The sequence below is a fragment of the Chanodichthys erythropterus genome, chromosome 3 (assembly GCF_024489055.1).
Source record: "Chanodichthys erythropterus isolate Z2021 chromosome 3, ASM2448905v1, whole genome shotgun sequence".
NCBI lineage: Eukaryota > Metazoa > Chordata > Actinopteri > Cypriniformes > Xenocyprididae > Chanodichthys > Chanodichthys erythropterus.
Window position 1 is genome coordinate 12,508,464 of NC_090223.1, and position 12,338 is coordinate 12,520,801.

A 12,338-nucleotide genomic window follows, 5' to 3' on the forward strand; every position below is an offset into this window, starting at 1 on the left:
AGACATCGGAGGACATTTTTGATTTTGACCATTTTTGAAAGACTGATCATACACATACACTGATAAACACACACACACCAACATTAGTTTAAAAAGGGGGTTTGATTTCATTTTTATTTGTAAGCCGGCTACATTCTGTTGTGACTTTGTACAATATAATTTTCTTACTAAAGTTACATTGAAACTGTTACAGTGAATCTGTCCATTCATTTGTGCTGCAGTGTCTGAACCTCTTACGAACCTAGAGTTGTGTATTTACCTATAGGTGGGTTACACCAACTAAAGCTCTATCATGCAAAAAAGAAGCCATATGTGAACATGGTTCATTCTTGTTGGAAATCACCGGGTTAAAGAGGAGGAAGACCTTCCTGCATGTTATCAGCATTCAGTTCAAAAGCCAGCATCTCTGATGGTATGAGAGTGCATAAGTGCATACGGTATGGGCAGCTTGCATTTTTTGGTAGGCACTATGAATGCCGAAAGGTATATAAAGTTTTCCAGATGGTGTCTATTTCAGGGAAGGCAGTGTATTTCAGCAGGACAATGCAACCACATACTGCAGCTATTTCAACAGCATGGCTTCATCGTAGAAGAGTCCAGGTGCTGAATTGGCCCGCCTGCAGTCCAGATCACCTATAGAATCATTAAACGAAAAATACGCCAAAGATGACCACAATCTCTTCAGCAGCTGGAAACCTATATCAGTCAAAAATGGGACCAAATTCCAACATCAAATCCCAGAAACTCATTACCTTGATGCCCAGGCGTCTTCATACTGTTTTGAAAAGAGGAGATGCTCCACCATAGTAAACACGCCCTGTCCCAACTATTTTGAGACCTGTAGCAGGCATCAAATTTGAAATGAGCTCATTTTGTGCATAAAATTGTAAAATTTCTGTGTTTAAACATGTGTTATGTTATCTATGTTCTATTGTGAATAAAATATTGCCTTGATTTGAAAGTCTTTTAGTTTTCATTTTATTAAAAAAAAAAAAAAAAAAAACATCCCAACTTTTCCGGAATTTGGGTTGTATACTAACTTGTACTATCTTTAAATATATAAAAAGTATATTAGCATCATATTTTGACAATACATCTTTTAACACACTTTAAAATAATTGTACTTTAGAATATAAAATCTGTGAATTTCACAGCCAAATCAGAAGCACAATCAAACTTAAAATTAATTTTTTTTATTAATTCACCAGTAAATTGTATGGCTTCTACAGTAAATGTTTATATATGTTATATTTTACCAATTGTGGAATCCAACCATTAAACCATCTGAGGTAACAGGGCTGGATTGGGACTCATTTTCAGCCCTGGAGTTTCATGCCTTAGACCTGCCCACTTTAATTCACGACTGACTAATAAAATAATGTAATTAAAACATCAGTATTTAAGTCTGCAACAGTGCACTGTTCTCTACAGCCTTGTAATTATTTTTTTGTACAAAACAAATTATAGTACAAAAAATGCTAAAATTTAATATAGAGTCATTTTTATTGTTATAATAATGATTTTACAATGTGAACTATTGATTAATTCTCTAGCCATCTAGTGGCTGTAGTTAAAAATACATGTTATTTTCATTTTAATTGAATTAAGTGTTTGCTTTTCAGTAATCGTCCACTAAACCCAGGCACATTTCTCATGTCTATCACTATGAATGAAATTGAGAAAAGTAGATATTTATTAAAGTGCATTTAACATAACATTTTGCTATTTTATATAAATGTAAATACTTAAATTATTACAAATTGAGGCAAATAACACAAAATACCATAAATCCCCCAAAATTGCACAAATTTACAGTAAAGTATTAAAGTATTACGTTTGTTTAAAAAAGTTACATGTTAAAAAAAATCACATTTTACTGTCTGGTTATGTAAGCTAGTTGGACAGAAAAATAAATATTGTTGGCCAATGTGTAATAGCATAGCAAGCAACATAACATAAGTGATTTATTATTTGCATACTATTATTACGATATGAGTAATAGCTCCATACATGCCTTTATCTTTTGCATGTTTTCCCCTCTTCCTTTTTATTTACGTTACTTAAATCGGCCTCCGGTGGCTTAGACCTTTTATCTTACCATAATTTAGTGTTGATTTAGAACTTGTCCCGCTGTCCTTACAGACGTCAACCTCATCCCTTCTTCTCGTATACTTTTGAATGAGTTGTCTTCTCGGGGCGCACACTCCAAGTCCCTCTCGACCAGGTTAATTTATCCACAGAGTGACATGATATCACTGATGTTACGTGCAAATGAGTGATACAAACCGATTGTGCATTCATTTGTATTTTTTTCTTGCGTGGGTACCCCATGCTGCCGCCAGCAAGATGCCGCACTGGGCCGTTGCCCATGTCGTCCAGGCCTGAATACGTTACTGACTGGTTTTGAGGAAAAAGTTAGGCTACTCAGTTTAGTACATTTGGCCGTGTCCACAGTTTCTAGAGCATCCATATTTCAACCCAGTGCCAAGACAACACCGGCCCTCCCGGCCAAATATACTGTCCGGCCCACCGGGAATTCTCCCGGTGCTCCCGATCAGCCAATCTGGGCCTGTGAGGTAACATAGTTAGCCTACTTTGAGTATTTCCATTTTATGCAACTTTACACATTTATTAATAGTAAATTAATAATTAATACATTTAAGATCATGTTTGCAGTGAACAATATATTTCAGACCTAGTAGAGTAATAGTAGGCTAATAATATCTAGGTCTGAACTGAAATAGGCTATATTGTACGTTTTAATGGATCACGCTACAAACATAACAATCTTATAATACATGATGCATTGCTGTGTCCGTTATCACATAATTCACACTTTTGGACACTTTTGCTTTAACGGACATTAGACAACACCACAAAATCAAGCTGTTATTTTCATATATTTATTGTCCAACATTCCCAATTTGTCCTTAATTTAATTTCATATGTTGGTATTAATTCAGTGTTTATAAGCCTTTTTAAATAATTTTAACCCAAACTGACTGTCTAGAGATCAAAGGTTTTGTAAAAAAAAAAAGTGGAAGACTTGAACAAATACACTGTGTAAAATAAACTGTTAAAAGGAATTGATGATCACTAGTTATAGTATTTTATTCTGTGTTGTCATCATTCAGGTTGGATTTCAGCTTTAATGTACTTTTTGTTTTAACAAAGCAGTTGATATTGCCATAGAAACTAGTGGACTGACGACTCGCTTTCACCACAAAATGGCGGAAACGCAGGGCTGCTTCTGGGCATCGGTGGGCAATCTATTGAGTGTCGCTTCTTGTTAGTGTTTATTCTTTGACGCAGACCAGTTCTTCTTCTAACAAGAGGGGCAGACGATTTCAAGTGGAAATTATGTCACTCAAACATAAAACTCAATATATTATTTTAAAACAAATATGAACAGTTTCCCCATACCGTTATAAAGATATAAACAGAGACATGAAAATAAAATAGAAATATAATTCTGAGGGAATGATTTAAAGTTTGCTGGAATGGTCACAAAACACTACACAAGCAAACTTTGTTTTACAGTAAAGATAGTGATGGAGGTAGTTAGTTATGATCGTTTTAAACTCATTCAGAATATCATGCAGTATCTCTGAAATGGTGTGTGCTACTTTCTGTGACGTGGTGGAACTGAGCACAAACCTAGAAACCCACAAACACACAAGTGTAAGCAATACTTAATTTAGAAAGTAGGAAGACGAGTCTGCATTTCAACTTAGTTGAACAACATCTGCTATTTTCTGTAACTAGTTTTCTGTTGTTGAGAGTTTTTGCACAATATAAAAATCTGTAAAATTTCACACATAGCCTACTTAAAGGTGTTTCAAGCATGTGCACAAGTGCAGCAACAAAGATGGTCTCTCTGCTTTGTGTTTTTCTTTTTGACGGGACTTTGCCTTCAGTTCAAGCAGGTAAATGATGTTATGTTTCTGCGTTTATCAGTGAACAAAAGTGAAAGATTTGATTGATTTAAAACATCTTTGTAGTGACAGAAAGAAAATTTGATTACAAATTCATGCTAGCATTGTGAAATATAAAATTATATTTATATATTCATATAATTAAACATATATAAGTTTTTGACATTTTTTGACAAATCTGTTCGCTGATATATTTTGATCAACATGGCAACAGCCTATTTGTCAACACTATTATTATTATTGATCATATATGACTGATATTAGAAGTTATTACAGATTAACAAGTATAATTTTTCACTGCATGTCTTTAGTAAATCCTGAAATGTTTCAGACTGTCTTAAATGTTTTAATGTTTTATATACTTTCTCCTTCAGACAAATACTACTTTCATCACATTCACACTTCAGTGAACAGTTATTTGATGCATAATTTATCCCTCTTGATTGCAGAGAGACACTCGCTGTATTACATTTACACGGGCTTGTCTAAACCAGTGGATCTGTCGGGCATCTATGAATTCAGTGCTATGGGTCTGCTGGACGACAGGCAGATCGACTATTACAATAGTAAAGCAAAGAGAAAGATTCCCACACAGCAGTGGATGAAGGAGAAAATGCAGGAGGATTACTGGGAAAAAGGCACTCAGTCCAGAAAGAGTAAAGAACAGTGGTTTAATGTGAACATCCATATTCCGATGATCCGCATGAATCAAAGTGAATCAGGTGAGAATCATTCATACTGTTAAACCTGCACATTATTTTTATTAAGACACAACAAACATTTTGACTCTTCTCCATTTCAGATCTTCATGTTCTTCAGTGGAGACACGGTTGTGAAGTTGAGCAGCAGGGAGATGAAGTGAAGTTTCTCAGAGGCATTGATGAGTACGGCTATGATGGAGAAAACTTCTTGTCTTTTGATGATAAAGAGTCTCAATGGGTCGCTCCAGTTGTTGCAGCTGTACCAACGAAGATGAAATGGGACAGTGTGCCGATCCTAAACCAATACATCAAAGGATACCTGGAGAAAGAGTGTGTGGACTGGCTCAACAAATTCAGAGGATATGGAGACGAGGAGCTCAGAAACGGCTGTGAGTAAATGTGTTTGTATTTGTTTGATCATCAGCAGCTGTAGGCAAGGAACTGGGATCAGACACCTGAACAACCTAATCTATGTCTTCAGGATTACTAATGCTATAGGCAGGTTTTGTTTCTTTTTTTTTTTTTAGGCTGCTAAATTCTGCTGGACAGCAACTCTCTAGGACTGAAGTTGCCTATCCCTGATTATCATTGTTTACATTATTGATCATTGATTGGTGTCACTTAACAGAACTCGAGCACATCCTTAATAGTAGTAATGTATTACAGCGTTCTGTATTAGTGATTAAAGTCCGTGTGAACTGGAAGTTGCAAATTGTGACGTATTTCCAAGTGAAACAGAATATTGAATAGAGGGCAGAGTTTTACTTTAGTGCTCCTCCTCTCCATCTCTCACTCATAGCAGACGAACGGTTGCAGAGGAGTGGTTTAAGCATTTTCAACCCAAGCCGTCAAACTGACATCATTTGGGAAGGAACACCATTCCAGACCTGAAGTATCTTTTCAGATTTTGATTAAAGATTACAGCGACAAACACATTTATTCGGTGTATTAACTTGCACGCATTAATTGTTCACAATATGCACTAACAAAGTAAATAGGGTCAATTTTGATTCCATGCTGACTTTAATTACAAAAATTATTTTTGAAACAACCCAATACATTCATTTTTTTTTTTAACTTTCAGTGATTTAAGACATATTAGAGGTTATTAACTTTTAAGTTCATAAAGATTTTTAGAAAGATTCTTTTCAAATAAATTGTCTTATAGGAATATAAAATATTTTTATAGAATGTTCTTTGGATTTCTATTTTCTTAAGAATGTTTAGTGTATTCTCAGCTCCTCCACAGGTTCATGTGTTTGCAACTAGTGGTATTGTGGCACAGCATTTTACCCCTGCAATTTCTACCGAGGCGAGCATGTACATGTACTGTACAGGGGTCCCAGAAAAGTTAGTGAGGCCACTGTTTGCAAGCAAGGACAAATCCAAGCTGAAACTCACCTGTATGGCCACTGGCTTCTACCCCAAAGACGTGATGATGACCATTAGGAAATACCGTACATCTCTGCCTGAAGATGAGATTGAATCCACAGGAATCAGACCAAACCATGATGGATCCTTCCAGATGAGGAAGAGTGTGGAGATCAAGAAGGGGGAAAGAGCAGATTATGATTGTTTTGTGGTCCACAGAACCCTCAAAGAACCAATTATCAACAAGTGGAAATTGATTTAACATGTTCTTTAAGCTCTACTTTAAATGCTGTTTTGTTGTTTGCAACTCTTAGCTATAGTATGTTTTTTTAGCTTACATGTACCCCAATAATCCATTTATATCTTATTGATGCTTAATGTGACTGAAAAGCTTTCATGTAAACTAATAAAATTGATCTAATTAAGCTTGATTTGAATGATATTTCAGTCTGAATTGAAGGGATGGTGTAGACCAGAAATAATCCAATTAACAGATAAAAAAAAAAATTAAATTAAAATCTTATTTATTTGTATAGCGCTTATCAAAAAACATCTTGTTACCATTATAACCCTTGTTCCCTGACCAGCAACACCACTGATTTATTCAGAAAAGGCCAACGAGAATTGGTGAGTGATATTTGCATGATCAACCACTCCCCAAACATATAAGAGGTATAAGAGGGCTGGTGTGCTTCACTCATTCAGGTTTGTGGGAGGGACAGTTCATTACGTCAGATTTAAAAAAAAAAAAATACATACATTTCACAGCTTACAAATGTGCAGTGTTGCTAAAGTTGTGGTTTTACCCCAAATTTAGGCTACTTTGAAAATGCAGTCACAGAAGAGATGACAGAGCCACAGGTTGCACTTTTTTGGGTTACTTTTATAGGGTACTTAAGCTTCCAAATTTATCTGGGGACAAAGAAAAAAAATGTATCCTTCTACTAACTATTCATCCTTGGAATTAATTCCTGACAACCTAAGGACAGCCGAAAAAGAGCAAGCGGCAGAGAGATGGCATGTTTCCTGTCATGTCACAAAGTGTTTGGAAATGTATATTAATTAGGCCGAAAAAAAGTCATCATGCATACATGTGTATGTGAATGACAGGAATAAATGACCCTCTGTGTACATTTCAGATGGTTAGTTTAGTGTGGTTTAGCTATGGTTTTATCTCCACGGCAACAACACTTCTAAAATAAAAAAACTACTTCCTGCTAGCAATTTCTCAACATGAGTGTACATGGCTTTATATAGACGTGTGCAGAAGCTATGAATATATATATATACAGGGCTGTTGAATGCTCAAATCTGATTGGTTGACCAACGTTCTAAGATGTGCAATTTTTTTCAGGGAAACACACGGGTAAAGTAGTTCTAGCAGGTCTTGACCGCATCACAGTTCCATATCACTTCGCCAAATGATTTCAGTTATCTCAATAGGTCCTTACAGCCTACAACCGCAAAAGATTATTATACAAATTATTTCCATGTTTTTTGCAACAAAATATTTTTTTGTGTGTGTCCTGAAAGAGCATACTCTCTCTCTCTCTCTCTCTCTTTCAAACGTACACACGTACTGTATAGTACACACACTTGCACAGATCATTTGGTAAGCCCTGCTCTGATAAATTAATCAGTAAAATAGTTTAGCAACGTCAGATACATGACTCACCAGTGAGGTAATTGTATGCTTCTTGAGATAATTGCTATTAGTAGAGACACTGCTGCCGCGAGAGATGCATAGGCTATACTCTGGTAGGCTAATTCACATACTGTATGCTGCTTATTCTCTCTCTCTCTTAACTGTGTTAATAACTGTATCAATGGTATTTCTGCTATCAAGGCTCAAGCCTCCGTTACAAGAGCTGAAATTACATTGTGAAATTAGCAACAGAGGCTTGGGATGAGATGCTTTAGAAATTAGTTCCACACACATGAGTGTTTTAAGGACAAATGTCTTGAAATACTGGAACAGTGTCTTGAGGTGTGGTAACCATAGTATAAGCAGAATAATTGACTCTGGTCCTTTGAATTCTTAGAAAATAACGCACAACCGAGGTGTAATGGCCACATGAATGGCCGCATTTCCACCTCGGGTGTGCATTATATCCTAAGAATTCAACGGACGATCTCCAAACACTGCTTCATGAAGCTTTGAAGGTTTACGAATCTTTTGTTTTGAATCAGTGATTCAGAGCACGTATCAAACTGCCAAAGTCCCGTGAACTATTGAAGTTTGAAAACACTTATGATGTAACGAAGCCTCGTTTACTGAAATCATGTGACTTTGGCACTCTGAACCACTGATTCGAAACAAATGATTCATAAAGCTTCAAAACTTTATGAAGCAGTGTTTTGAAATCGCCCATCACTAGATATTGTTGAATAAAGTCGCTATTTTGTTAGTTCTGGCACACAAAAAGTTTTCTGGTCATTTTATCTGTAGTCACATGAACTGTTTTTAGTAGATTTAGTAGCTTTGTAGCTTTCCAGCAGTAATAGGCTATGCTACAAATTCATGCTGTTGCTTGATTAAGAGCAACACTTTACATAAAAATAGCGCACATAAGAAATAATGGAGCTCCATGTTGACAGAATTACAAGGCAGCAAGGACATATAATGTGCACACTTTGATTGAAAGCGCCGGCACATGTAAACACCATATTGGATTAGATAAAGTCTCATGTGAACAGTCCACCAAATAGTTCAATCGAAATGATTTTAATCGGAATGACAAAAAAGTGTACAGACTAGTGAAAGGGATTTGCCGTTAGCACTAGACCCGCTCACTGTGATGCAGGAGCGACCAGCCGGCAGAGTTTGGTCTTAAGCCTGAGATAAACAGCACGATTTTAGCAATCCTATAAGATCATTACAAATCACACTGTGTGACATGGATCTGATAGACTTGGGTACGACACGCATGTAGACTGTACTATGATGACACCTATTGACTCGTGAGCTACGATGCAGGTTTCTGTAGAAGAATAACGCCATCAGCATGTGCTAGTGGTAAACAAAATTTACCACTGTGTACCAATGTTGAATCACACTTTGGTAGTAGTTTGTATGTGTGCTGAAAAAAAGGAAGCAGCGAAAGAAGAAGGGAAAAGAGCTTGAGGTAAGCAGTTTTAAGTTTTAGTACCATGTTGTGTTGATTTTGTGTCGCATTTTTATTGGCTGATCAGTAGACACAGGTTGTAGCAGCAAACACGCTGGATGTTGATCATGCTGAATTTCTGACATGATCACAGGCTATCTTTGGTCAAAAGACCAGGAAAACGTCTTTGAACCTCTCTCACTGTACAACAGAACCAACAATTAAGAGCCACGATAAATCGCCAAGATTGTTTCACGATGGCAATCTTTTGTCTGTGACAGCCAAAAATCATGCAGTGTATCCCAGGCTTTAAAGCCTTCTGCGCAAATTTGTCTCAATGAAATGATTAAGTCTCAATTTAGAGCATATGCATGAGAATACAGGACAAACTGCATTCCGTATGCCTTTCATATGGAATGCTTCATACGGTATGATTCCATATTATACGGAGCGGTTGGCAACCCTACCTATATGCCAGTGTAACAAGTGTAAAAACAGCATTATTATTTTCACAGAAAAAAAAACTTAAATGTTCTGTATATATACATATATATATGATTCTATTATTTTAAATAGATTGTTTTATTTCATTGTACTGTCTTTTTGATTTAGTTACACTGGTATGCATAGTTTTGGAGTTTATATACGATTGGTAATGAAGTGTACTGGCCCTTTAAGAACTTTAGGCGCGCTCTTTCCTCTCAGTCAGTCAGATCACGCTGAACTAAACTGAGGTGAGGATTGTCCGGTTGGTCAGAGCCAAAGCCCAAAGGTAACAATATTTATACATATTAGTTGATGTTTATGTTAAAAACTGTTCTTTGGGGTGTTTTAACTTCATTTACAATGTGGGATTACACCGATGTGCCGTTTGTTTTTAAAAGCTGTTTTCTACCCTGAGCATGTGAAGTTTCATAAATGTTCTTACATAAAATAACAGTTCACGCTAAACTAAACTGAGATGATGATGTCCGCTGGCTCACAGAGCCAAAGATGGTGAAGTTTGTTAATATTAATTCTTCGTCTGTCCAGTGAGTCATAGAAGTTTGGTGTCCCATCACGTGGGACCGGTTAACACTGTATGATTTCTATTAGAGATTATTAGCGGTTTTGGGATTTTGAGTAGAGTTTAATTAAAGGTCTGTTTTATATATTATCTTTTACTGCTTTCTCCTTCAGAAGCATACCAATTTTATAAGTTAACAGTTATTACATGATTATTTTATTGCTGTATTACATTTACACGGGCTACTGTGGATCATCTATGAAAAGATTTCCAAACAGCACTGGATGAAAGAGGAACATAAACATACATGAACAACGTGTGGAACATGCACAGTTTTACATGCATATGCACTACTGTTCATCTACAGTATCTTCTGCTCACTCATTATATATATATATATATATATGTGTGTGTGTGTATACAATGCCTGCTTTTTAATAAAAAAAAAAAGAATAATAATAATAAAAAAAAAACGATCAAGCGAGAAGTCTTCACCGCAATGTTCTGTTACAAGCTTTACATTTTATAGTTTGCACAGTGTTACAGAGTTTTTCACTTAGTACAGGCTTTCCTTATTTGAGTATAGAAATCAAACTTTACATCCCCAGATTTCAGTTGATCTTTATACATATTCATCTTAGGTCATGTCTTTCCCGTGTTCGATATTAATGCCTTGTCCAAATAACCACACTTGTGGTCTTGGCCACTTGAGAGCGCCAGGAAGAAACTATTACACTATCACATTACTACTGCTGAGCGGTAATCAAGGCTAAGCATATCCCATCATGCATTATGTTTGGGAACTCACATGCCCCGAAATCATGAGGCGTCAAGGAAACATTTGACTGTAATTGAAATTAATTATATAGTACATATAATTTGGTAGTAAAATATAAAGTATTGAACTTTTTATTAATGCAAAGATGAGTAGGCTATGAGCATTTTGTACAACATTTGCAACTGCTCACATTTTTAAAATTGTATCTTCTGTTAGTTACATAGTGAACAGATATTTAGAAGTGTATTTTAAAATGCATAGTATTGAAAATAATAAAAAATAATTTGCAAGACTAAAAGTGTGTCCCATCAGGTAATCAAAAGTTCTACACACACTTGCAGTCTTCACACCTATTTGAAAACTAGAGCCAAATACAGGAAATTGTCATGTAAGTAGACAAGTGGTCAACTGCCAAGACTGCAAGTGTGGGTATTTGTCTTTGCTGCAAAGCATAAAATATATCTTTTGATGGCAGTTTGCCGTTTCGACTCATTTTAACTAGCTAGAGGCACTGGTTCCCTTTTTTTTGCCTCATTGCTTTGGAACCCACAGGATGTCAGTTGCAGTTACAGCGCTAAGCCCCTAGCTTTCTCTCAGACCTGTTGCATTCAGAATCTCCTTTTAGTTCCTGAGTCCAGACTAAAACGATCAGGCTCAACACTGGATCAAGCTTTTTCTGTGGCTGGGCCTCGATTATGGAACAATCTGCCACTTGAGAATAGAGTGGCACCTTCCCTATCCATTTTTAAGTGTCTGGCCTACTAATATCCCTTTCTTATTTCATTGAATCATAGTCTTGTTCATCTGTCATTTCTTTGGTTTTAAATTCATATGTTTTATTCATTCTGTTTTATGTGTTTATGGTGTGATTTTAATGTACAGCACTTTGGTCCGTCTTGTGGCTGTTTTTAAATGTGCTTTATAAATAAATGAACTTGAACTTGATTTCTGAGCATTTGATGTTTTGTATTAATCATCTTTGAATTGATTTTGTAATTGGCATTACACATTTACCTAATAATAATTTGTTACATTTGGATTTATTATGACTTTTAGTACTTCTTATTGACGATAGTAACAGACTAAGGTCCAGGGCCTGTATTTATAAAACTTCTCAGAAATGCTCTTATGAATAACCTTGAGTTTGGACTTAAATAGATAGTTCACCCAAAAATGAAAATTATCCAATTTACTCACCCTCAACCTATCCTAGGTTTATATGTCAATCATTTTTCAGACTGTCAGTCATTTTTCAAACACAATCCGAGATATATTTAAAGGTGCCCTAGATTGTTTTTTTACAAGATGTAATATAAGTCCTACGTGTCCCCTGAATGTGTCTGTTAAGTTTCAGCTCAAAATACCCCATAGATTCTTTTTAATTATTTTTTTTAACTGCCTATTTTGGGGCATCATTAACTATGCACAGATTTTTTCAGCGTG

The 12,338-nt window shown here is 35.9% G+C and overlaps 2 protein-coding genes across 2 annotated transcripts in view; both read left to right on the forward strand.

Annotated features, from left to right (window-relative positions):
* Positions 1-12,338, forward strand: part of LOC137017073 (zinc finger protein 502-like) — a 634,288-nt gene that overhangs the window by 46,800 nt on the left and 575,150 nt on the right. The window lies entirely within an intron of this gene.
* On the forward strand, positions 3,718-6,393 carry LOC137017111 (H-2 class I histocompatibility antigen, Q10 alpha chain-like). Its single transcript, XM_067381074.1, has 4 exons — positions 3,718-3,926; positions 4,385-4,657; positions 4,738-5,025; positions 5,875-6,393. Exons 1-4 carry the CDS (start codon positions 3,845-3,847, stop codon positions 6,267-6,269), a joined length of 1,038 nt encoding a protein of 345 aa, XP_067237175.1. The 5' UTR covers positions 3,718-3,844; the 3' UTR covers positions 6,270-6,393.

What these genes read in the sequence shown, in the direction of transcription:
- LOC137017111 (XM_067381074.1), top strand. Translation starts at nt 3,845, where the DNA reads ATGTGCACAAGTGCAGCAACAAAGATGGTCTCTCTGCTTTGTGTTTTT. An exon ending in TTTGCCTTCAGTTCAAGCAG is followed by an intron (nt 3,927 to 4,384) that starts GTAAATGATGTT and finishes TCTTGATTGCAG; the next exon opens with AGAGACACTCGCTGTATTAC. An exon ending in CGAGGAGCTCAGAAACGGCT is followed by an intron (nt 5,026 to 5,874) that starts GTGAGTAAATGT and finishes GTGTATTCTCAG; the next exon opens with CTCCTCCACAGGTTCATGTG.